Source organism: Myotis lucifugus, unplaced genomic scaffold (assembly GCF_000147115.1).
Source record: "Myotis lucifugus unplaced genomic scaffold, Myoluc2.0 scaffold_3, whole genome shotgun sequence".
Classification (NCBI taxonomy): Eukaryota; Metazoa; Chordata; class Mammalia; order Chiroptera; family Vespertilionidae; genus Myotis; species Myotis lucifugus.
This window is the reverse complement of record NW_005871051.1, coordinates 6135087-6161190: the sequence shown is the minus strand read 5'-3', so window position 1 is coordinate 6161190 and position 26104 is coordinate 6135087. Positions and strand designations below refer to the sequence as shown.

Sequence of the window (26104 nt, the reverse complement as noted above, 5' to 3'; positions counted from 1 at the left end):
CCCTCAATAGACCTTGAAGCAGGCCCCCGACTCCCTCTGCAGAGAATGTTTGGGTTGGTAGAGAAGGCACACTTATCTAGGTTGCTACACTCCACTTGTCCTTGTCCAAGTGGAGAGGGAGGGAGAATGACAATCCTCTATCTCAAGATCTTTGCCAGATGAGCACTACCCCATTAAGGAACATAAACCCACCTGGCGACTGTGACAGTGTTTGAGTGTCAAGCCATGAACCAAGAGGTCGCTGGTTCGATTCCCTGTCGGTCAGGCCACATGCCTGGCTTGCTGGCTCCATCCCTGGTAGGGGGCCTGCAGGAAGCAGCCAATTGATGATGTTACTTTTTCATGGATATTTCTGTCTGTCCCTCTCCCTTCTCTCTCTCTAAAAATTAATGAAAACAGACCAATAAAAAAAAAAGTCAATAAAAAGAAGTCAGTGAGGCAGTTGCTGGAGAAGTATCCTGGCTCTCTAAAAGAAACATGAATCAAACAACAGCAATTACTCGTGAGCCAGATATTTTACTCTCCTCTACAGAGGGCAGAAAGTGTTGGGACAAAACATCAGACATGTTGGGAAAAATTTCTTATGAAACAAAGGAGTGGAGAAAAGGCTAATTATTTTAACCAGAGATTAAATTTTGCATGTTATTTATTACCTGAAAGATCAGAAACTTACTCTAATTTTTCTTATGTCAGGGTTCAAATGTTAAACAATTTTTCCTTCTATGGAATGTATTTCTTCTTTGAAAGTCAATAACTTCAAGAAATGGTAAGGTGACTGACATTAAAAAAAAATAAACTCATTTTAAAAACCTGCCTAGAACAATACAGAACAACAGAAATACAAATATTTCTGACACATTCTACTTTTATATTTTATAGTACGCATTTTAAATACATATTCAGAAATTATGGAAATGAGTAAGTGTAGAATAAGTATAAATTGTATATAGGGTGTAAATATGTCTAGACTTACATTATCATTTTAGGTTGCTAATGCCATGAAAAATTCATTACCGTTTGATGCTCCTGATTCTTCACAAGAAGGCCAGAAAGTACTTAAAGTGGAAGTCACTCCGACAGTGCCGAGGATTTCTCGGACTGCAATTACAACAGCTTCCATCCGTCGCCATAGATGGAGGAGAGAAGGTGAGGACAAAATCCCTATAGCTCACTCATGGATTCAGTTAAATTTATCACTGTTTTTATAGACTATATTAGCACATGATATTACAGTACTCTATAATTAAAGTAAAATGGTTCAGTTTCTAAAAGCACTAAAATGGTTTACATACTTAAATATATTTTAATATTTTTTAATAAAATAGATGTTATTTAGAATTCCTTATGAATGTTGAAACAGAAAATAAGATCAAGTTAATTTTTATCTTTTTTGAACTAGTAATAACAATAGGAAAGAAGTTTCTTTAAGCTTCTTACCAAATTGGGAAAAAAAAGGTGCATGTATGAGCATTGTGGGAGAAAATTATAACTGGCAAAACTAATGGTGTAATACAGGCTATCCATAAAAGGAATGATTATTGTTTTTTTAGATTTTTATCTGCTTTTCCTTTTTTAGTAAGTGCTGAATCCAGCAGTATTTCATAGTCATATGGTATTTGAATAGTCAAGCTGTCTTGGCTAAGAGAAATTAACTGCCATTTTAATGATTCCTATTTTTCTGTCCTATTCATTTGCAAACCTCACATTGTTCATCTGCTGCCTTATGTGTGTGTATGCTGTGCACACACATGTAACTATATAAATAGTGTTTGTGTTTATATCATATCCATATATACATTCTCTTATCTGCCTGGGTCAAAATGCTCAGAAAGAATAGAGGAGCACAAAAAGCACTAAAATGTTATATGTTGAATCCCAGATGGCTTTGACTTCTCAAACGAGGCTGACTCGAGTATTCCTGGCTCCCCGATCCAACACGGCTCCACTGACCTAGGGATCAAACGTGTGCAAGAGGGGGAGGTGCTGGTGCGCAGGACCCCTGAGCACGGCTCACCGGAGCCCAACTCAGCAGCAGCCACAACAGAGGGTAGGACAGAGATGAGGAGACAGAAGTCAGTGAGGCAGTTGCTGGAGAAGGATCCTGGCTCTCTAACCCCAAGCAGAACATTTTCCATTCTAGTGTGTGTTTCCACTACCCCCGAGCGTATTAGCTCCTCCTTGCAAAGCACAAACCCCCTTATGCCCAGTTTCAGGTCAAGTACAATCTTTAGTTACCATTTGTGCTGGCCTGGAGTCTGCATCCCTGTGTAATCAAAGAACAGCTTGGCATGGCTACTAACAAAGCAGAGGCCTGTCTCCAAAAGGTCTGCAAATGCTTGGAATTTTTCATTACTGAGCATGTTTATTCTAACATTAGGAGAGGGAAAATGCACACAGTGGACATGAGCCTTATTAGTCAATGTGAGTTTATTCATATAATAATTTATTCTTTAAAAAATATGTGCAGAGAATTTTAAAACTTTAATACATTATCTTTAAGAAATTGGACTAAAGTGGAGCCGGCAATTTAATCTGTAATCCCAGGGTAGTCAATAATAAGAATTTCTTACCTCTTTAACAGAGTAAACTGGTATTGATTGGCTTTTTATAATCTTTGGGTCAAGTTGCCTGGGTCTAACCAGTGAACTATTGACATCTTTTCTCTATAAATGTACTACCCTGGTGCACACTACATTTTATCATTTATTGTAAATAATGATTATCTTATGTACCTTCCAAACAGAATTGAAATGTATTATTTAGAAGTCAGGTATCCTGTAGATCTTGTTTCTACAATGTAGGTATCTCAAAATGAGAATCATCCCCCCTCTTCCAAAAATCCCCATTGCCCTGGTACCACCATCACCACCACCACCACCTGGAAAAGAACACTTTTCCCTGATAGGAAAGTGTTTATTTGCTGCTTTCCATGTGATGCCATAGGAGTTGGCTTTGTGAAAGAGGGGACTTGTAGCCTAACTTTTTTTTTATTATTTAATGAATTGCTACTGTGGAGCCTTTCCATTAATTTATGAAACATAGCAAGTAGTTTTAGACTAGGGTACATATTTTTACTTATTTTAAAGATCAAACATACACGAAGCAGTTACTTCCACCTTAAGGAAGTCTCTTGCTCTTTGGTGCATTAAAAATTTGAGCATGCTCAGTAAGAATTTAAATCTACTCTCTGTCCATTTGCTCAGATTAACCTTACTTCCTTGACCAGTGTTGCATGTGCATGATCTAGGGACCCAAAGACTTGGTGCTGTTTTACAGAGATCCTGTGAGAAACGCAACCTTCTCTTTTCATTTTTTCTGTATCTTTTATCCCTGGGAGTAAGTTTTATCTTGTATAAAGGCATAAAAATAAATATGTGAATAGATGTTGAATCCAAAGTTGATATAAATGGAACAACATCGTATTTCTTAACATTCCTTTTTGTTTTCCTTTTTAAATTGAATTTATTGGATGACATTGTTTAATAAAATTATATAGATTTCAGGTGTTCCTTAACATTCTAGATGACTAAATGAGCCACTTGATGTGTATCTCCTACCATTGTTAGAGTATTTGTGCTAAATGTAGTTGTACTATGTTAACACTTGATGATATTCTAGAAAGTGTGGGATAAGGTTGAAACATTTTTTCCAATTGATCAAAGTCAGACACTTTGAAAAAGGAACCAAAATAGTAGTATCACTAGTAGAAAATTTCAGTTTGTGAGGATAGAGTATAGCCATTCTCATTGAGTCTAAAATTTCAGTGTGTTTGAAATTTCTCAAAAATTATTTTGTCTTTTAATCTAGATTAAATTATAGTTTTAAATCAGTATTAGTAGAAACTTAATTTATAAGGAAAGGCAGGCATAATGGGAAAGTTTGTTAAAAATCCTTTTTGGTTAAAAAATTCTTTTTGGTTGTTTCTTTGGATCATCAATAGTATTGTTATCACTCAGGGAGAATATTGGAAAGGAACATGTTCTAAGGTACAGTTACTTTATATATGTGTATATGAAAGTTTATTTAGAAAGTCACAGAGGTGGAAAAAATGAGCAGTAGAAGAAATGGGCTCAGGAAATAAGTTACAGAGGTGAAGGAAAAGGCTCTTGGAGCTTAGGAGAGAGACGGGTGAAGGTAACGGGACTGGGGGCAAAGAGGAGGGGAATGGAGAGGTGCAGGCGAGCCCAGGAGAGGGAGAGCACCACACAGTGACCTTTTGTTCCTTGAGATTTTTTTAAACTAAAGGAAGGAAATTACCAAAACCTGCCCTTGACTGGAATCAAACCTGGGACCCTTGAGTCTGCAGGCTGACGCTCTATCCACTGAGCCAAACCGGTTAGGGCACCAAAACCTATGTAAAGTTCTGGTAATTCTGAAGTCTGCTGGAGCTTTTGGATAAATGTAGATAATTGACCTTAAAAAAAAAAAGAAAACATTTTTTTGTATGTGGTTTTAAATAGTTTTACAATTAAAACTGTATTTATTGTATGTTGAAATCGAGACTATGAGCCCATTACCTACCTTTATTCTGATTGTCAAGTAATGTTTTATTTGTGATTTTTTAAAGCTTGATTTAAAATTATTACTAAATTGAGGATGCCTGTGATTAAAGTATAGTCAGTGTTCCACTATACTGAAACAGCATTTTTAGTATATAAAACATCAGTAGGTTCTCTTGCATGGTGGCTTTTATGTTATCATCATCTCTTTATGGCCATATTGCTTGGGCACCAGATCTGCATGTGGCAGGATTCAGAAGCTAGCACTAATCTCTCAGTCTCCTTTCCTAATTTCATATATATATATATATATATATATATATATCCAATAATACATTTCTGTTCTCTCCTGGTTTTATATTACTGATATCAATTCTGAACCAGTAACCCTTCTTGGGCATTTTGGAGTTGTTTATACTAACTGAAGGAAATTGCTAAGATGATATCATGTGCATATAATTTAAAGTTTTTATTTGAGATACATTGTATCCTATTCTTTTGAACAAGGGGTTGAGAGAAGTGGTGTCAGCTGCATTTTCATATGGCTTTGCATGATGATTAAAGATTATTAAACTGCTGGATAAAAATGACAAGGTGCTTTTTGCTTTAAGGATAGCTTATTTCATTCTTCTTTTGAAGGAAGGAAATAACTAATCCCTATGAGAAAATATAACTAAGAAAATATTTTTATTTTTTCAGGTACTATGTTAAATAAAGATTGTGTTTAAATATTTCATATATAGTTTACTTAGGTAACCCTATCACAAGGTAATATTTGTCTAGATTTCCTTCCTAACATTTTACCTTCTATAATATTGCTATCTGCATGTAGACTCAGGTTAAAGTTCTCGAAGTCTGGTAAACATACTTAATGATGTAGCAAACCACTATCAGTTTTTGAAAGAAGCAAGTGTATTATTTTCTAAGAGAATGTTTTTCATACTTTCAGTAAGACAATTGGGCTTTCTGGAAACCCCAAGCTAAATATATATGTTCTTTCCCTTCTTACAAAATCCAAAGAAAAGGATTCTTTTGTTAACTGCAGTTTCTGCATGAAACATAATCGGGCATTATAGTATTTTGGGATTACGAACATAATACTTCTCAAACTAAAAATCTTAAATTTTACAGAAATACATAATATATGAAGTAAAAATCCTTTTTAAATATTCCTGCTGGTTCCCTAGCTTGCCCTCTGATAATCAAGTATTTTCTTCACATTAATTGATCAAGAAAATATGGAAACCAGTGATTAAATATGTCCATAAGACAAAATACAATAAGGAGTACAATTGGAGCAATGTAAAGTTTTTTTTAGAATTAGAAAATTTACTACTTCCATCAAAAAGGTTTTAAAGCCATTTAGCAGCAGTGAACTGTTGAAGAAATATAAATTTTTATTGTTAAAAAGGGTTTGGCTTTTTACAGATAAATTTTTTTTGTATTATTCTGGTTGACTGAAATTAGAAAGGGGTCTATTTTATGGTGGGTTAAGGAAGATAGGAAAAATTGTGTTTATTTAAATAGATATGATCACCTCAAATTGATAAGGATGTATTACAGTGATTTATGATGACAAAATGTTGCATTTTACCTAAAATTGTTTTATAATCCTAAATTCTGATAGTATACTATCAGAATTTGTGGGTAATTTTACAAAAGTTGGACTATTAAAGCTAAATAAACAGAATGAATAAAGTTAGAATTCTGTGTAGATTAAGGTTTCTTCCCGTAAATTATTTAGGGGCAGTGTTGATAACAAAGCCATTGCTAACCTATATCAAACATTACCCAAGAGATAAAGTCAGTCGAGTTGTTATTCACAGTTACTTCTTAATTTGGCTATTGCTGAGTCTTTCTGATTTGTTTCTTAGGTGCTGAGGGGGTAAATGGAGAAGAGGAGTCGGTAAACCTAAATGATGCAGATGAAGGATTTTCATCAGGGGCTTCCCTCAGCAATCAGCCAATTGGGACCAAACCATCCTCCTCTTCTCAGAGGGGAAGCTTAAGGAAAGTAGCAACTGGGCGTTCAGTCAAGGAAAAAGAAACACCTTCTCCCATCAAATCCAGTGAAAGCCCTCGAGATTCAGTAGTTCGCAGGCAGTATGTACAGCAACCTACTGATCTTAGTCTAGATTCAATTGAGCTGACACCGATGAAGAAACACCTGAGTCTGCCTGCTGGCCAGGTGGTGCCAAAAACCAATAGTTTAAGTCTAATCCGGACAGCCAGTGCTTCCTCAAGTAAATCATTTGACTATGTAAATGGCAGTCAAGCAGGTACCAGCTTTGGGGTTGGTACTGAGGGAGTTACTAATTTAGCAACTAGTAATGCTAATCGATACTCGACTATCAGTCTACAGGAAGACCGGCTAGGTCAAGCTGGAGAAGGTAAAGAGCTCCTCAGCCCAGGCGCCCCCTTAACCAAGCAGTCTCGATCCCCAAGTTTCAATATGCAGCTAATATCCCAGGTGTAGTTTTGACATCCTCTCTCATCTTTCATTTCATTGTGAAGAAGAAATTTCATCCCACATTGTGAAAATATTGGTCATGGTAATCAGAGTTGATTTAGTTTAGGTATGTTCATACTGTATTTTGTATGGAAACAGCAATAATGTTTTCTTTCTCCTCCTTCCTATATCTTCTCTTTACCTATTCCTTGTGAATGTGTTTGTGAAGCAGTATAAAATGTTTGCATTTTCCATGCCTTCCTTTCTCCTTGGGTGATGTGCAATCCGTCGTAGGCTGATCGGTCCCATTTCAACACTGTGAGACTGAGGATATGTTAGAGGAAATGGTGTATATGATCCCTATGAAATGATTCTTTGGCTTTCTTTTAAAAACACACACAAAAAAACGGGTTTGTTCTCATAATCTATAAACTATGAATACTGGGTCATATTTTTTTTCTCTCAACCAGGAGTGCCTCAGAGATTCTGCTATGACTTTGGACTTCTCTGAGTCTGTGCAATCATTTTCTTGAGAAGCATGGGGAAAGGTGGTAGACTCTGCACTTTTTTATTAAAACGAGTGTCTCTTTTTCTCCCATCTCCTTTATCTCGAGGATATGAATGTTTAGTTACCGAGGCATTTGAATCAAGTGTGGCCACCTCCACTAGAGGGCAGTTGATTGTGTAATAATTGATAATGCACTTTCTCAATGGCTTATAGTCATTATTAACATGTCTTCCCTCCTCCCCACAAGGACATAAGGTTATTTCTGTCCTTAAAGTTTGAACAACTAACAAATCAGAGAATCCAAGGGGCATGTTCTTTTTCCCAGGAATGACTGACACTTTGGTGCTGGGGTTTTGTGGAGGGAGGGGTGGTCTTTGTTTAGCTTATGTGGGATTGTGTGTGTGAGGGGAAGTTTTGATTGGTTTTCTTTCTTTGTGAGCTTATGACTGAAGTAGAACAAGTACGTCTTCAGGTAAAGAGAGGGATTTCTCAAGTACTTTCTGTGATGTCAGACTATTGGAGAAACCCTTTCAGCTGCTTTCTAGATGTACCTAAATTCAGTCAGATGTTTTGGATTAAGAAACCTGAAGTCCTGATATATACTCCAAGGAAATACATCAGGGACAGATAATTGGCTGAAAACACTGACACTTCAATGTGACACATTTTTATAGAACATTTCTACAAGGGGGTACTGACTTGATTTCTCCTACAAGGACCACACTGCCTTTGTGTTTGATGTAATGCAATTTGTGTACCTTCTAATCATATAGCTGCAAAAGTTTCTCATTTTTATAAAACTTTGAAATCATGCCAGTAAGCTAAATGTTGAATGTATGTAAAGTAGCATTTGGTAACTATGCTACAAAAATGCATTACTGGTTAAAAAAAAAATCTGATTTGGTTGGTTAAAATTTCATTATGACCTCTTCTGGGTTTCAGGCTCTAATGCTTGATTAAATAGAAGAGAATATGTTGGTTTTTGAAAATCAGTATATTGTGACTTGAACTGCTATGTGTTATCCTTCCACAGAATACATCAGAACTATTAGTGCTTTGTATATTTAGACATTTTATTTTATTTTTGTGAAAGAAAAATATACTGAATTTATAGAAAGCAAGTATTCTCATAATTAACGAAGTTTAAAATTTACCTCTACCAATTAAAACTATAATAGATTTTGATAAATAAAATAACTGGAAAAATGCCTCTTATTCTTTTCATACCTATAATTCTCCCCCCTCCTTTTTTTTAATTGTAAGAGGTTTTTTGTTTGTTTTGTTTGTTCTTAAATGGATTTTCTGTTATAATCTTTATAAAGCAATTAGATGCTTGTTTGAATTTGGTGGTCTGTAACATTTTTCATCTCATATTAAAATGGAAAACTAGAACCTGAACTAGTATCTACGAAATTGCCAAAGTCTAGGATAAAGCTAAAAGTTGATAGAGATTTATTGATTTGTATGTGTGTGTGTACGTATGTGTATATATATGGTGTGTATATGTATATATTACAAAGACATATTTTAGGTATCCCTTACTTCTAATTTACCTAAGAGATATCAGATAAATGAATTAAAAATTAGCCAAAATAAATGAAGTGTAAAGATTTGTAACATAGTAAGGAAAGCAAAGTTTAGGTATAAAAGGAAAAGAGCATTATACTTAACCAGGGCGAGAGATCTTAGCCATGGCTGGACGTCATTTACTTTTATGGCAGAAATACCCAGTTGACTTAGGAGGCTGTTTTTAATTCAACAAATTGTACATTTATTGGCATCTTAACTCTAGTATGATTTTAGTTAAAGCACACAAAAATACCAAATAATATCAAATTACAGCAAAACTCTAACAAATATTATAAGATCTCCCTTTGGTTTGTTAGAAATCTTATACCTGAAAACTTGGTTTTGAAAACTGTCAACTTAGAGCATTTCATTTATATGTATGTCTACATATATATTTTGTATGTATATATAACCCATTAATGTTGCAAAACCATAACATTTATGTTTCATTCTTTTAAGTGATGTGATTTGGCCCTAATGAAAAAAAAAACCACCACATTTTATTTAGTTCAAACTTTGCATTCAGGATTTATGTCCTGTGCAAGGTATAGTTTAAATGGAATGAGTTAGTTTAACAAACCATAAGTCAAATTTTGTAAGAGATTTTTTATATTCATCTACATTATTTATTGGATTTAATTAAAAATATGTCTCAGATGTACAATAGTTGTTCAAATATATGCCAGCAATATCCTTTAACATCCTTTTATTTTATACTTCCTAATGTTCATTTAAAAGGGAAAGTCCTTTTATCTTTGGAACAGCTAGTTAGGGAGAAAATACTTGTTCTCTATAATAAAACAATTTGATGCCATCTATACCAGGTTGGATTAAGAAAACTCTGAAGGATTGCGGAACTCTTCTCTATGGCAGTAATTAAAATCATGTTACTAGAAAGCAAACTAAAATGAAAAGTGAAAAGCTAACTTCAGAAGTAAGGTATTTTTAAAATTATATTTTTATTGATTTCAGAGAAGCAGGGAGAGGGAGAGAGAGAGATAGAAACTTCAATGATGAGAGAGAATCATTGATTGGCTGCCTCCTGCACCACCACCACCACCCACCCCCCCCCCACCCCCCCCCGGGGATTAAGCCCACAATCTGGGCGTGTGCCCTTGACTGGAATCAAACCTGGCTGGGACCCTTCAGTCTGCAGGCTGATGCTCTATCCACTGAGCCAAACCAGCCAGGGCCAGAAGTAAGATTTTTAAATAAACTTTTTAGAAGCTGGCTGGGGGTTGGTTGTAATTTGAAATCCTGACCCCTACCCTCCTAATTACTCTTCTGTGCCTATTTATTATAGAATTTTATATTAGCAGAGACCCTAGAGATAATCTTGCTAGTCTCCTAACAACACTCCCCTCCCCCATCCATCCTCAGGAAACTGAGGCTCAAAAAGGTTGTGACATGATCAAAGTCACATAACTAAGAAGCAGAGCCAGAATAAAACTCCTGTCTCCCATCAAAATGCCCTACTGCCACCCTTTACTCGTACTATGGTAAATGTGTTATATAACACTCTATTTCTGTAGTTTCTGTAGTTTTGGACTAGTAGTTGGTGAATACAGCACATTAAGAAAAGTATTAAATCCAGAAAAATACAGAGTAATAAATATAGATGGGGAAGTGTTGGAAATGTAGGTATCTATACCACAGGTATAAAGATAGATACATTTTTTCTTATTCTAATTTATGCCTTACTATTTTCTGCCACATAACAGTAAATGCTGCCATTTTATAGTTGATTATATTGCTGGGGATTTATTTAACTGCAAAAATAAACCCAATGAAATGGCTTCGATCAGTGTTTCTAGCTATTTTAAAGTAACTTTTGAATCAGCCAGCTTTCACAGTCACCTAGGTAGCAGGTTAATTGTATTGCACAATGGAGGATTGCAAAGTAAAGATTAAATTTAATCCCATTAATTTCTAATGTCAAAAGAGATCGAACCTTCCTTTGTGCTTAGAGCTGATAGATAAAAGCAACATTTCCTTATGTGACTAAAAAAGGTTTGTATTCATAATGGAATGGTGACCGTCATGTTATTCAAAGTGTATATACAATGTAAAATGTTTTAAATGTGGTAGTCTCAGCTATATAAGCTCAATATTTTCAAGCTATATTCTAACATTCCACTTAGTAGCTTTAAATTAATTATAATTATTTATTAGACACTGGAATACTGAAAATAACTTTTTTCAGATTGGTTAGTTTGCACTATATTTGTGAATATTTTAATGAAATGGGGTGTTTTTCCTACCTCACTTTTTGAGGTGTGTTATGGGTCCATTTTTGAGTACTTTAGTTGTTGACAATCAGTTGTCTCATTTAATTCTCTGCATGTTCATTTGTAAATTAAAAAAAAAATTAGTATGTGTCTTTAGGGGATAGCACACTATTTGTACAAACACTGGCAAGGAGATCCCTCTGTTTCTGATTTTTTCTTTTTCTTTTTGTGTTTCTGATTTTGGATTGCAAAGTAAATTTTGTTTTATGTTGTTTTGTTTTTTTAATATATTTTATTGATTTTTTACAGAGAGGAAGGGAGAGAGATAGTTAGGAACATCGATCAGCTGCCTCCTGCACACCCAGTACTGGGGATGTGCCCGCAACCAAGGTACATACCCTTGACCGGAATCGAACCTGGGACCCTTCAGTCTGCAGGTCGACGCTCTATCCACTGAGCCAAACCGGTTAGGGCATTATGTTGTTGTTTTTTTAATCAGTATTTCACTTAAGTATTTATTTTTCAGTTTAAAAATGTTGAATAGGTCATGCCAATGGTTGGAAAACCTATACGAATTTTAGATCAACTTTTCTATACTATGGCTATGTTAAATAGTCTGAACATGATACTTTTTATCTTTCAAGTTGAATGATTATTGTCATGTTTTAAACCACCAAGTTGGTTGCGACCCTTATTTGTAATACTTTAATTTTTTCTAAAGTGCTTTTTCAGAAATAAGTTGTTTGAAAAACTAGATATTATTAATAACTGAAACTCTAAATATTAGCATATTTGCCAGATTATAAGAAGATGAGATGCAGTGTAAAATTGTTAACAGTGCAAGTAAAATCATAATGAGTTACTAGATTGATACACTTTTCCATTGCCAATGTGTTCATGTTTATTAATGTAAGACATACATTTTAGTATTACCTGTGTTATATACCTAATGGGTATATCATATTGGCACTGAACATACTTAGAAAATCATATTCATAGAATCATCCAATGTGTATTTAAATTATACTAGATTTTTGATGGTGCCAGAAATTTGTGTGGTGATCCTAAGCCATGAGAATTAGAGGAGTCATCATCACCAAAACTTACCCTGCCTTATAGGCACATTTCTTCTAAATCTGATCATAAAACCACAAAATTTTGCTAACTTCAATCTCCAGTATTTGTGTAGTCTTAGCCATTGGTCACATGACAGATTTATACAAGAGCAGACAGTTCAGGACAGATGTTAGCAGGAAGCTAGGAATGATGTGAAATAACCTGGCAGCACAGTACAGAAATGTAAGTTCTATGTTTTCCTTTTGGATTTTTGAGAAAATGTTTACAAATTAAGGCACATTCAGATGTCTGCTATTATGCTATTATGTTTAATATAGATTTTACCCAAATAATTAGAATTAGGTGTGGCTTAAAGTATAAATGAATCTTTTAAAAAATAATTGTGTATCTGGAAGTAAGTTAAGTAAATCATTTCTTAAAAATTTTTTATTTCCAAAGCGAAATGAACTTAATTGGGTAGTCCATCCCCAACTTCATAATTGATATCAATCTGGTTTGTTGTATTTGAGTGTCCACAGCTTAGTGTTAATTATATGAGATGAAATTCTTTATGTCTTCATTGGTTACAAAATTTACCAAAGAAAATGTGTCAGCCAAATATAATTTTTAAAGTACCTGTTAAGGAATGAGGCTACTTTAACATGAAGGACTGCTTTCTAGCTCTGGGAGAAATAGATATTAAATTATTCTTTCATCTGGAACATAGATATACAGTAGTATCTGCAAGATTCCACTTGAGGTTTTCTTATTGTTAGTAAAATGTCAACATTTACACTTCCAGCAAAAGTACCAGTTACACGTTAAGTCCAAATATTGCTGTGGCACATTTTCATGTCTCCTTAACTCAAATAAAGGATTCTGTTTCCTCAATATTGAATGAAAAAGGGGGCAGGTTCTTAAAATTAGTATATTGTATGATATTGTGACTTTTAAAAAATAAAATTGAGGGGAAAATTATGGAAATGCACCTTTCAAATGGGCAATGGCAATTATTTTTAGTAAGTATGATATGGGTTAAATTGGCAAGTTTACATAATTTATGTACTTGATCACTGGGTATATTTTTTTCTTTGCAGAAAAACATGATTGGGTTATGAAAAGCTAAAATACTCTTTTTTAAAAAATGTATAGACCAATAAGAACTAAAAGATTTACTTAAACTATTAAAGAGTGATCTTTTTGTGGAAAATATGAAATGTAATTGTATATTAACTGATGTTCCAAACAGGTTCTATGTATTATAATTTTTCATATCAGGTGGTAGTTAAAAGTAATGAATGTATTACTCTTTTCCAGCTATCTGGGAAAGAGGAAGTTGGCTTTCTAAGAATTATTAATATAGGTTTGTGGGTTTTATCCAAACTGAATTGAGAGATAATGTTCAATGCTCCATGTGTTTTAAAATATTTGTAATAAGTACATCAACTGCTTTATAATGAATCTTTTATTCTAAAAATTATGCTGGCTTTAGTCAGTTTAAATGGTTAAGTGAAACGGTATTTATGGCAGATGATTTTCCCCATAATTGGCTCTCCTGAGCTACAGTTTCTGAAGGTTTTCCTACTTGAGCATTATGTAGTCTGATCTCTGTCAAAATGGACAAGTAAAAAGAAAATATCCCACTTTCACATGTTAGCTTCATAAAAGGTTATGGAATGTACATACAGATCAGCTCTTCTCCCCGCACCCCCTTTTCTTTTTTTTAACCCAGCATCAACCTATGGCTTGGTATAAACTTCCCAAGTATTCAGAGAATAAGTAGTGCTGGTGAAAATTTAAATAGGATAGGCATGAAGAAAATATGACCTCTACTGACTGATGTTCTTTCAACCTAGGACTAGTGAAATCCTTCATTTTTTTTCAGAGCTGAAAAAAAAACAACCCTGCACATTTAAGATCATATTTATTGGTGCATGTAAGCCATTATCTTAACTGTCTTACTGAACCAGTTACTATTGTTGATTGTTGAAATGTGAAATGTAGACACTGTTGACCTGTAAATATCTGCCAGAGATGAAAAAATATTTTAAGGTATTGTAAATAAAGATGTATAAAATTCATTATTAGTCTGCAATGCAGAAACATGTAAGATGTTAAATATTGTGTTTCTTAAGAGATGTGTAATTTTTCCCTAGTTGTATCTAGTTACATTAAGAATGTAAATTTTCTTTTGTACAGTAAAAATACAGCTTTATTTGGCTTTAGACTGGATTTCTCTGAGTTAATTTTATATCTTACCTAAATTTCATACCTTAAAATGATCTTTCATTGCGTTATTTTATTGTATGCTTAAACATTTTATGACACCCTATTAAATTAAGGCAGTTTATGAAATTAAGGCAATATATAAAACTACATACAGCACCATAAAATAAGAGTGAACATGAAGGCAGAAGTAAAATTAATACATGTATGTTACTGTTGAGATAAAAGTTTATCTCTGAGCAGAGAGAAGTAAGATTATGTGATTTTTGGTATCCTTAAAAAAAATCAGTTTCTCAGATGAAGCACACTGTTTCTAGTAGTGAAATGTCAGAAAGTTTCCTTTCGTGGGTCCTTATAAAGAGCCGTTGTTTTAGTACTAGAGGCCCGGTGCACAAATTCATGCACCAGTGGGGTCCCTCAGCCTGGCCTGTGGGATTGGGCTGAAACCGGCTCTCCGACATCCCCTGAGGAGTCCCAGATTGCAAGAAGGCACAGGCCAGGCCAAAGGACCCCACCGGTGCACAATCGGGGCTGGGGAGAGACACGGGAGGTTAGCCAGCTGGAGAGGGACTGCAGGAGGGCTCCAGGGGATGTCTGGCCCATCTCAGTCCAGATCAGAGGGACCACAACAGCAAGCTAACCTACTAGTTGAAGCGTCTGCCCCCTGGTGGTCGGTGCACGTCATAGCAACTGGTTGACCAGTTGACTGTCTGCCCCCTGGTGGTCAGTGCACATCATAGGGAGCGGTTGAGTGGTCTTAGCATATCATTAGCATATTACACTTTGATTGGTTGAACGGATGACCAGACATAGGCTTTTATTATATGGGATCACTTACACTCCCTTCAGTGGTGAATTTTGAAAGTGTGTTTCCTCACACTCTTACCAGCAGTTGGTTTTCTCTAGTTATTAAACTTCATCTTCCCCACCTTGCATTTTCTAAAGTATGCTTTAGCTTTTCCTTGGAAAGTGGATTTAATGAAGGGCTGCACCCATGCCCTCTTTTTCTTTTCCCTTTCACCCACTTCGTAGAAAAATTTCTTCTGTGCTTTTCCCCCCTGTGGCTATTAGTCCTTACTTATCAGATCAAGGCTCTGTTTTCTCTTTTATTCAGATCCAACAATACAAAGCACATGACATTTCTTTATATCTTATTTATTATGCCTTAATCCAGCGGTTCTCAACCTGTGGGTCGCGACCCCTTTGGCAGTCGAACGACCCTTTCACAGGGGTCGCCTAAGACCATCCTCCATATCAGATATTTACATTACAATCTATAACAGTAGCAACATTACAGTTATGAAGTAGCAACGAAAATAATTTTATGGTTGGGTCACAACATGAGGAGCTGTATTTAAAGGGCCAGAAGGTTGAGAACCACTGCCTTAATCCAAAACCACTTAAGGGCTAGCAGTTCCAGAAGAGGAAGGTATAATGCAACTCAGGAGCCTTATGTTTTCCTTTCTCCTCGGCTCAGGATCTGCATTAGTTAGGAAAGATGAGAGTCACTGACAGTTTCAGTTGTTTCCTTTTATTCAAAACTAGTGACCTGGTGCACGGATTCGTGCACATTGAAAGGAAATTAATTAGAAGTTGGCCGGCTGGACGGGACTTGGCGAGATGGGCCGGCCAAGGAGGGACTGCAGAAGGTTGGACACACCCTGGAGCCAACCTTCCTCAGTCCCTCCTTGGCCGGCCACACCTAGGGCGGTGCCATGGCTCGAAGGGCATCTGCAGAGTGAGCCTGTCCCTCTGGCAGGTGGGGTCCCTTGGCCTGGCCTGCAGGGGTGAGGCCAAAACCGGCTCTCCCACATCCCCTGAGCAGTTCCGGTGTGCGAGAGGGCACTCTGCAAAGTTGCTGTTGTACAGCGTGTGGAATGCAAACATGTGTGCAGTAAGTTAACCAGAATCAGGGCTGACAGTGCCCCAGCAATAACACAACCCACGGCTGAAGGTGGGATCGCATGGCCCAGCGAGGAATTGGGCTCCCTCCTCTCTGGTTCCTGGGTGCGTCACCAGAGAACCGCCACTGCCCAGTCACCGCAGCTTTTGCATTGAGCGTCTGCCCCCTGGTGGTCAGTGTGTGGTCAGGTACTGGCCAATCGGCCAGTGGGATGGTCACTTAGCCTTTTATATATAGAGATGTTATACTTGCTCATCTTGAAAACCTCAGGAAATATAAAGTACAAAAGAAAACATCATTAAAGTATAATAACATAGTGAATAACCCTGGCCAGTGCTTGGTTGGAGCGTCACCAGTGCATGGAAGGGTCGCAGGTTCCATTCCCAGCCCATGGTTGGGGCGTGTACAGGGCAACAGATCCATGCATCTCTCTCTCCTTCCCTCCCTTCCACTTTCTAAAAATCAATGGGGGAAAAGATAATCCTCGGGCGAGGAGTAACACCAAAAAACACAAAAATCCACGCAAGAGAAACAAAAACATATGTTTTTTAAAAAAATGGGAATTAATTCTTACTATATTTTTCCTGAAAAACAACACCGTATCTAGAGAAACCAATGAACACTTCAGATTCTCTCCGGACAGAGAAACTGCTAAAGCCGCTACACCTCCGCGGACCTCCTGGGATCCAGCCTGCACTCCCGCCCCCTCCCGCTCCCTCCCGCTCCCTCCCCCGGAAACGGAAGAATGAAGGAAAGGCCCCCGCCTCGCGCTTGCGGATTAGTTTCCATCAGGTTCCTTGGTGGGCGGGGCCCCCAGGTCGGCGCCGGGTGGCCAGCAGAGCCGTCGCTCTCGGCCGGCCCCGCTTCCTATTGGTTCCCTGGAGCCCCGCCCCCGGAGCAGGGCGGGAGATTCGGTGTGTCCCAGCGGCGCTCCCTCCCCCGCCAGGGTCTGGGGGTTTGGTCTGGACCCTGCGACCCGGCTCCGGCTCCTCGTACCCGAATTCTGCCTCCCCCTCGGCCGAAGCCGCCTTCCCCGCCGCGACCCTGCAGCGGGGCAGCGTCCGGTGGGCGCGAGGCGGCCGAGCCGCGCCGGCGGAGACAGCGGTGCGTGGTGGGCGCCGCGCAGCCCGCCTTCCTCCCCTGAGCTCCCTGCTGGTGGGGTGAGTCCTGATGCGTCGGACGTGGGGCGCGGGTCCCCGGGTCTCCCCGTGGCACACGCGCCGGGGCCGCTGCGTCTCCCCCGTTTCTCTCCCAGGCTGTCCCAGCCCGCGGCCCCCGGGACCCCCGCTGGCGGAGCGCAGCCAACGGGTCGGCGGCGCGAGGCCCAGGCCGAGGTCCGTCAACTCGTGTTGGGGTGATGGGCTCCCTGTAGGAAGACCGTTCGTCTGTCTGTCCAGCTGTGACAGGCCTCCTGTGCCAGGGCCGCTGCGACCCACGTGCCTGCGATGGTAAAGGGAGGGCTGCACGCAGTGGTATCCGTCATGAGCGGAGTGGTGTCCGGGCGGAGGAGCGGCCCCGGGAGGCCTGCGGGACCGAGGTTGCGTCCCGGGACCACCCTGCAGCGAACCCCCGTGGGGCGCCCCAGCCCGGAAGCGCGGAGTGAAGCCAGCGGGTCAGCGCTCGGCCGTGCAGGGGTGATAAGCCGGGCCCTTGAGTAGGGCTTTTGCAGGGAACGGATGCGGACGCATGACCTGTGGAACCATCACAGCTGAACGCCTAAGGCAGCGGTTCTCAACCTGTGGGTCGCGACCCCTTTGGCGGTCGAACGACCCTTTCACAGGGGTCGCCTAAGACCATCCTGCGTATCAGATAGTTACATGACGGTTCATCACAGTAGCAACATTACAGTGATGAAGTAGCAACGAAAATAATTTTATGGTTGGGTCACAACATGAGGAACTGTATTTAAAGGGCCAGAAGGTTGAGAACCACTGGACCTAAGGGAACCATCACAGCTGAACTCCTAGGGGAACCAGCACAGCTGTCCCCCCTTAACCTGCAGGTGGGGAGCGCGGCCCTGGCACAGCACCCCGTCCTCCTCTGTGTGGCACCTTCCTGCCAGCCGCTCGGTGGGCTGCAGAGCCGTCCAAGAGATCTGCATGGTCAAGTGGGAGTTTAGAGTAAAAATACTCACACCAGGAAGCGTTTAATGGGCATTTTCATACGCCGGGCAGATGATTTCATTTACTAACCCCAACGTTGCCCAGAGCCACACAGTTAGGAAGTGGGGAGTGAAGGTCAGAACCCGGGTTTATCTGATGTTAAAATTGGTGCCTAACATTTATTTAACTCAGTTTTACTCATCTGTAAATAAGGGGGGAATGATATATATATATTTTTTAACCTCAATGGACTTAATGATCCAGTATGCAAAAAAGTGCCTAAAACAGTGCCTGGCAAATAGCCCCTCACAAAAGCTTTATACAGATAGAAAGAAATCGTAAGTTTATTTTATACAAATGTCACATAGATGCGTTAAACTTTCTATACACCTGTGTTCTCATCATAAGCAATATCATAGGTAGAAAGATGGACCAAAAGGATGTGTCGACTGGCAGTGTTCACTAAATCATAGATGAAGTGTTGTCTTTATGCACAAAGCATAAACCTAATTGAGTTGCTGTGAGGATTAAATGAGAATACATAGAGAATATTCAAAACTGTGCCTAGCGCAGTATGTGCTCAAAATTCGGCCTCTTCCCTGTATCCACCCCCGATCCAGGTCTCAGTGACTAAGGTTTCCTGGCCAAAATGGTAATGGTCATTTTACCCTTCACTCTGCTGTCATTATAACTTTGACTTTGTAAAAACTGCATTTATCTGTTTAACTTGTTTGTTAAAACCCATCACCTTGTTTGGTTGCTTTTGTTTTCCTATTAGCTGACGCTGGCTGAGTTCTTGTTTCAATTACTGGTGACTGCACCTGAATTTTCCAGCTGCAGGATGTGTAGTGCCTTTACAGGTAAATGAAGATTAAGGCAAGTTATTTAAGTGCTAGTTGCAACATTTAGTAAGTTGTCTGTCTCCATGCAAATAACTGACTCATGAGGGGCACAGTCAGTAGTTCCTCTTGTCAGGAGAAAAGGTAAAAGTAGTATTTATAAGAGAGGGGGGAAAATCATTTTGGGGGTAAACTGATTAGCTTGCAGTCCATTGGAATCATTAATTAATATCAGGCTATTGGTCTTAGAAGTTATGAAGCTAACTTTTGTCAGAGTAGCTAGAGTTGATTAATCTTTTGTCTGCCAAACTCATGTTTGTTCAATGAAGAACTGACTATAAAATATTGGAAAGATTTATGGTTACTATTTAGTTACCAAGATACCTAGAAAGCCGTATTTATATTTGTAAAGTTGTTTGGTAAGAATGCAGTAATAATAAAGGGAGGTCTTGAGGGTTATTTGGTCCAGGCTTGGCTCACCAGTGAAATGTACAGACTTTATATTAATTCCTAGAGAGCGGAAATTAAAATCCACCAATCTGTATTCTTTGGTTGCACATTTTCTAAACTCATGTGTTAACCATTCCCTTTCTGCTAATGCTATTCTGTATGTTGATTATAGCTTTCTTTATAGGCAGAATTGTTTTCCTGCTACTACATTTTAGTTGTCTTGTTGGATTTAGCTCTTTCCAAATCCCAGGAACCACTTCCTCTTTTATCTTTCAGATGAAGCATTGAATTACCTATTATCGAAAACATAATAACGCAATAATGCATAATATATTTTTCATATGTAAAGACTTTTCAAAATGTTATGCATATACATGTATTCATTATGTTAGTGTTTAATTTCTTTGGTTGTTGATCAGAATTTTTCATCTCTTTTGAGTGCTCTATTGCTTTTGTTTAGGTTGGCAATGATGAATAAATTGGAATTAAAGGAAGACAAAGTGCTGGAGGTTCGGTTTGTGGGAGATGATGATGTTCTTAATCACATTCTTGATAGAGAAGGAGGTAATAAGTAATGGTTATAGATTATTTCACTTTTTAAAATATAGGACTCTATTTTGAAACTATAGCACAAAGTATTTAATCTAGTAAGATTGTAAAAAACTACTTTACTTTTTAGTTTACTCCTTTCAAACTTTATTGAAAATTAAAAATAAGCCGTATCTAATATGAAATGATCAGTAGTGGTGATAATACACTTTCAAGGTTTTATTTTTTTTAAACTTAGTTATATAAGTGGAAGAGTGGTCAGATTGTATTTTTAACTAATTTGAAATAATTTCATAAAGCAAGTCACTTCACTGTTACCTTGATCTTCTTTAATTAAAGAGAAAAATACTGAATTTATTCCTATCCTTTTAGTAATGACAATATAAGTAGTATAATTATTTTACTTATTTAAATGTAATGTTTAGAAAGAATTTGTACCTGTCATGTTCTGATTTCTTGGATGTTCTTATAGGAGCGAAATTAAAAAAGGAGCGACCTCAACTTTTGGTCAACACAAAAAAAATAATAAAGAAGCCGGAATATGATTTGGAGGAAGATGGCCTGGAAGTCTTAAAAGATAAGAACTATGTGGAAGTTTTAGGACGAGATGTTCAAGGTACTTGGGGAGAGAGGGGAATGTATACTTACAAATAGCCAAAATTGCTTTGCAGGATACAATAGAGTAGTTTGGCAGGCTAGGCAATGGTGTGCCATATTATTGTTTTCCAAAAAAAAATTTTTTTTTTACTATAAATACACATAACATAAAATTTGCCATCTGTACTATTTTTAAGAGTACAGTTCAGTTGTATTAAATACATTCAAAACGTTGTGCTACAATCACCACCATCCATCTCCAGAACTCTTTTCATGTGGGTGCTATATTAATATATTTCTCATGAGAAATGCATTGCTTCAGGTTTTTTCTCTGTAGTTGAAAAGGTGGGAAGTACTGAGTTTCTATTATAGCTATTTTCTCCACAGTTTTTTTTTAAAATTGATTTTTAGAGAGAGGAAGGGGGTGAGAGAGAAAGAGAAACATCAGTCAGTTGCTTCTCACACACGCCCCAACCAGGGATTGAAGGATCATGGGTTCGATTCCTCGTTAAGGGCACATACTTGGTTTGCAGGGTGTGTGCAGGAGGCAGCCAATCATGTGTCTCTCTCACATCCATGTTTCTCTCTCTTCCTCTCTTCCTCCCTCCCTTCCACTCTCTCTAAAAATCAATGGAGCCTGGCTCAGTGGTTGAGTGTTGACCTATGAACCAGGAGGTCACACTTGGATTCCCAGTCAGGCAGGGCCCAAGTTGCAGGCTTGGCCCCCAGTAGGGTGCGTGCAGGAGGCAGTCGACCAATGATTCTCTCTCATCATTGATGTTTCTATCTCTCTGTCCCTCTCCCTTCCTCTCTGAAATCAATAAAAATAAAAAAGTAAAGTTAAAAAAAATAAAATTTGTAAAAACAGTATCATAGTCTGTTGTGTATTTTTTATTTTAAAATATTTTATGTATATTGTTAAACCTTTATGTAAGGTTTATGTAGTGATGGGTACAAATTTAAGTTTTTAGTTAAAACTTTGTCTTTTTTTCTGTTAATTAAATTCAATTTTTTCTAAATACATGTTGTATTTTCTTTCAGAATCTTTGAAAAATGGCTCTGCTACCGTTGGTGGGAATAAAGTTTATTCTTTTCAGAATAGGAAACACCCTGAAAAGATGGCTAAATTAGGTATGTTGATTTTTGTAATCACTATTCACCTTTTCTAAGAAGGTGTGTTTAACCACATTCCCCATTGCATTCCCTAAAAGAATGATGAGGGATGTCATTGTATGTTATTGAGCATACTTAAAGTTATTAGTTTTTATTTTTGTGTGTTCAGATGTCTTCTGTTCTCAGCTAGATTATAAGCTTCTAATAGTAGGAACCCTGTCTTCCTTTTCTTCCCACAACCTCTAGCATAGGTTTATAACAAGGTTTTGTTCAGTAAGTGAGGCATATTCTGAATTTGTTACATAAGGGTTTTACACTATATATAGAAAACTATGTATATAAAAGTGTTGGGAATGTGCTCTTCTAACATTTTTTTACCCAGGTTACCATTTATACCAATTACACATGAATTACTGATTTTCAGAGAATAAAACATTAAAATTAAACTGTCAAAGAAAATAACATGTGAAAGCACTTTGAAAATTAAGGTGGTCCATAAGCATATGAAATTCTAGGAAGACAGTAAACCCTTGATTTTGCGGACCTCAATTTAACAGACTTCAGATTTAGTGAACAAAATTTCCAGTCTATATCTCATATATGAAAATTAACACCCTGTTAGTTTTAAAATGCTTTTAACCAAGATTTGCTTATAATAAACAGGTTATATTTTTTGTTATTATTTCACTGTTATTTTTAACAAATTTTAGCGAATAGGTCATATGTTGGAGAAAACACTGTAGTAATTTTGCTGACATAAATAAATACTATATATCTACAACTATTGTCTACATATTGAAATCCAAAAATCACTGTTCATAAACAGTGTTCAGCAAATGATTTGCACGTGATCACATCGCTGCGGTAATTGATTCTGTTGTCCCAGACATTACTTTCTGCAGCAGTTTTAACTGGCTGCAGATGTTCCCACATGCATTTAACAGCCCCAGCCCCAGCCGTGTACATTTGTTTATTTGCAGCGACTGGTGAATCACACATGCGTTTAATAGACCTATTCAATATAAATTTAAAACTGTAGTAATATATATAGAAAACTTTTCTGTGACATTAAACTTCATATGTACTTAATTTTAATTACACATATGTGTCTACATAAGTAAAAACTGGTGAACTAACCAATTTGTCAATTTTTTAACATGCACATTTGGAAAACCTCCTTTATTTATTGTCTAACCGATTTTCGGCTTTAACAGACACCCCTTGCCTGAAAATTAGTTCATTATAGTGATGTTTTCCTGGTAAAATGTATCCTATCCTATCTAATAAAAGAGAAACATGGTAATTAGCCGTACGGCCGATACCCTTCCCATTGGCTAATCAGCGAGATATGCAAATTAATCACCAGCCAAGATGGTGGCTAATTTGCATATGTCGGCTCCAAGCCACGGACTGAGGCTTTAGGCCTGGGTAAGGGAGGAGCCAGCCAGCGATCGTTGAGCCAGTGATGGTTGATGGCAGCGATGGCAGGGGAACCGGGGTGGAGCCAGCCAGCGATCCTTGATGTCAGCAGTGGCAGGGGGCTAGGGGTGCCCCGGCCCAGGCCTAACGCCTCGGCCTGAGGCTTTAGGCCTGGGTCAGGGAGGAACCAGCCAGCGATCATTGATGGCGACAGCAGCGGGAAACGGGGCGGAGCCAGCCAGCGATTATTGAGCCAGCAGCGGCGGGGAGCTGGGGGATGCCCTGGCCCAGGCCTAACGCCTCGGCCTGAGGCTTTAGGCCTGGGCCGGGGAGGAGCAAGCCAGTGATCCTTGATGGTGGTGGTGGCCCGAACCGGGGCGCAGCCAGCCAGCGATCCTTGATGGCCACCGAGGCTGGGAGCTGGGGGGTACCCTGGCCCAGGGCTAATGACTCGCCAGAGGAGTTAGGCCTGGGCAGGGGTCAAACCAGCAATTGGTGTGAACTACAGAGGAAACACCTTTTCTGAATGCTGATTGGTTAAGCTCCCTGTATGCCACTGGTAATATTCTTAGTAACTTGGGTAATAAGAGTCCAAATAGGTGATCTAGGGTTTTTTTTACTATACTCTTGGAGAAAAAAAGGAAGGTCTGCTGCTGGAGGGTTAAGAAATGTCATATCCTGTCCTAGCTGGTTTGGCTCAGTGGATAATGCCTCGGCCTGCCCAATGCAGATTCTGGGTTCAATTCTGACCAAGGGCATGTACCTAGGTTGCAGGTTCCTCCCTGGCTCCGGCCCAGGTCAGGGCTCATGCAGGAGGCAACCACTCAAAGTGTTCCTCTCACTTTGATGTTTCTCTCTGTCTTTCCCTTTCTCTTCCACATTCTCTAAAAATCAATGGAAACATATCCCCAGGTGAGGATAAAGAAAGAAAGAAATGTCATATCCTATGAAAGACACTTCTTGAAAGTGCCTAAAGAAAGTTGTCATTTTTTCATGGTAAAGGGACTGGAGTCCGTGTTGATGAAAACACCTTGGTGGCTTCGGTGACTGGCAGTGGCTGCAGCAGCGGGGTGATGGGGCTGGTGCCTTCCCCTGATTAGCCCGGTTGACTCCCACAAAGGGAGGCCAGACTGTGGCTTAGGCCCGCTCCCCAAGGGGAGCAGGGAGCAGGTAGTAGGACATCCCCTAGGGCTCCCAGTATGTGATAGGGGGCAAGCTGGGCTGAGGGAACACCCTTCCCAGTGCACAAATTTTTGTGCACCAGGCCCCTAGTATATATATATATAAAAGCCTAAGTGACTGTGACCAGTCGCTATGATGCGCACTGACCACCAGGGGGCAGACGCTCAATGCAGGAGCTTCCCCCTGGTGGTCAGTGTGCTCCCACAGCCAACCTCCTGTGGTCCCTCCCCCTGGCCGGCCCGATAGGCCCTGATCGCAGGCCAGGCCGAGGGACCCCACCCATGCATGAATTCGTGCACTGGGCCTTTAGTGATTGTATAAGAGGGTTTATAATCTATCATAAAGCACCAGCGTATATTGCTTAAGTGGTATATTTTTATGCCAATGACCATGTAAATGTTCAAGGTCAAGTGAAAAGCACTCTTGTTAGGTATTGACACTAATGAGGAACATATAAGAAGTAATAAGACCTGTTTCTGGCCCTACTGGAGTGGCTGAGTTGGTTGAACATCATCCTGTGTACTGAAAGGTTGCCAGTTCAATTCTCAGTCAAGGCACAGGCCTGGGTTGCAGGTTCGGTCCAAGTTGGGGCACGTTTCGATCGATATTTCTCTTTCTCCGTCTCCCTCTCTTTAATCCTTTGATAAGGGTTTAAAAAAAAAAGACCTATTTCTGAAAATAATATGATTCATTCATTTGTAAAATTCAGTTTTTCTGAAAGGTGTAATGTTAAATACATCATTAATTTTTAACCTAACGTACATACAGTAATTTATATTAATTGCTGTGTTTATATACATTAAGAAAGTAAAAGTTTTTAGATCTGTGAAAAATGACTGAATTCTGTAGAGCAGTGGTTCTCAACCTTCCTGATGCCGTGACCCTTTAATACAGTTCCTCATGTTGTGGTGACCCCCAACCATAAAATTATTTTCGTTGCTACTTCATAACTGTAATTTTGCTACTGTGAACAATATGTAATTATATATGTGTTTTCCGATGGTCTTAGGCGACCCCTGTGAAAGGGTTGTTTGACCCCCAAAGGGGTCTCGACCCAGAGGTTGAGAACTGCTGCTGTAGAGTGTCTGAGAAACCAGAAAAATGCTAATGTAGTTATTAGAGAGAGGATCAGATAGACACCAAGATCAAAATGAAGCCCTGGGGTGGGGAATCTTTTTTTGCCAAAGGCCATTTGGATATTTATAACATCATTCGTGGGCCATACAAAATTATCAGCTTAAAAATTAGCCTGCTATATTTGGTCAAACATTTAATGAACTCCCCCCTAATGTCTTGGCAGGGCCAGACCAAAAGATTTCTGGAGCCTCATGTGGCTGTGGCGGCCCTACATACCCCACCCCTACCCTAGGGCAATGAAGCAGGACAAAGACCATTGGAGAAAGAGGAGAACTAAT

At 38.8% G+C, this 26104-nt stretch overlaps 2 protein-coding genes across 10 annotated transcripts in view; both read left to right on the top strand.

Moving 5' to 3' along the window:
- FAM126B (family with sequence similarity 126 member B) overlaps positions 1–10035 on the top strand; it is a 42930-nt gene extending 32895 nt beyond the window's left edge. For 3 of the 5 annotated variants that reach the window (XM_014461374.2, XM_006082399.3, XM_023760100.1), the window contains 3 exons: positions 987–1146; positions 1880–2047; positions 6374–6975. In XM_014461374.2, the coding sequence (XP_014316860.1) occupies positions 987–1146; positions 1880–2047; positions 6374–6975 (930 nt within the window). Of the gene's footprint in view, positions 1–986; positions 1147–1879; positions 2048–6373 lie in introns of all 5 variants that reach the window. The other 2 variants (XM_006082397.3, XM_006082398.3) reach the window with 2 other exon arrangements.
- A 7315-nt stretch (positions 10036–17350) lies between these two features.
- Positions 17351–26104, top strand: part of ORC2 (origin recognition complex subunit 2) — a 29353-nt gene continuing 20599 nt past the window's right edge. Inside the window, exons 1-5 of one of the 5 annotated variants that reach the window (XM_023760006.1) lie at positions 17351–17598; positions 19319–19400; positions 20290–20396; positions 20851–20994; positions 22017–22106. In XM_023760006.1, the coding sequence (XP_023615774.1) occupies positions 20297–20396; positions 20851–20994; positions 22017–22106 (334 nt within the window). In that variant the 5' untranslated portion in view covers positions 17351–17598; positions 19319–19400; positions 20290–20296. Of the gene's footprint in view, positions 17599–19318; positions 19417–20289; positions 20397–20850; positions 20995–22016; positions 22107–26104 lie in introns of all 5 variants that reach the window. The other 4 variants (XM_006082393.3, XM_023760002.1, XM_006082394.3 and 1 more) reach the window with 4 other exon arrangements.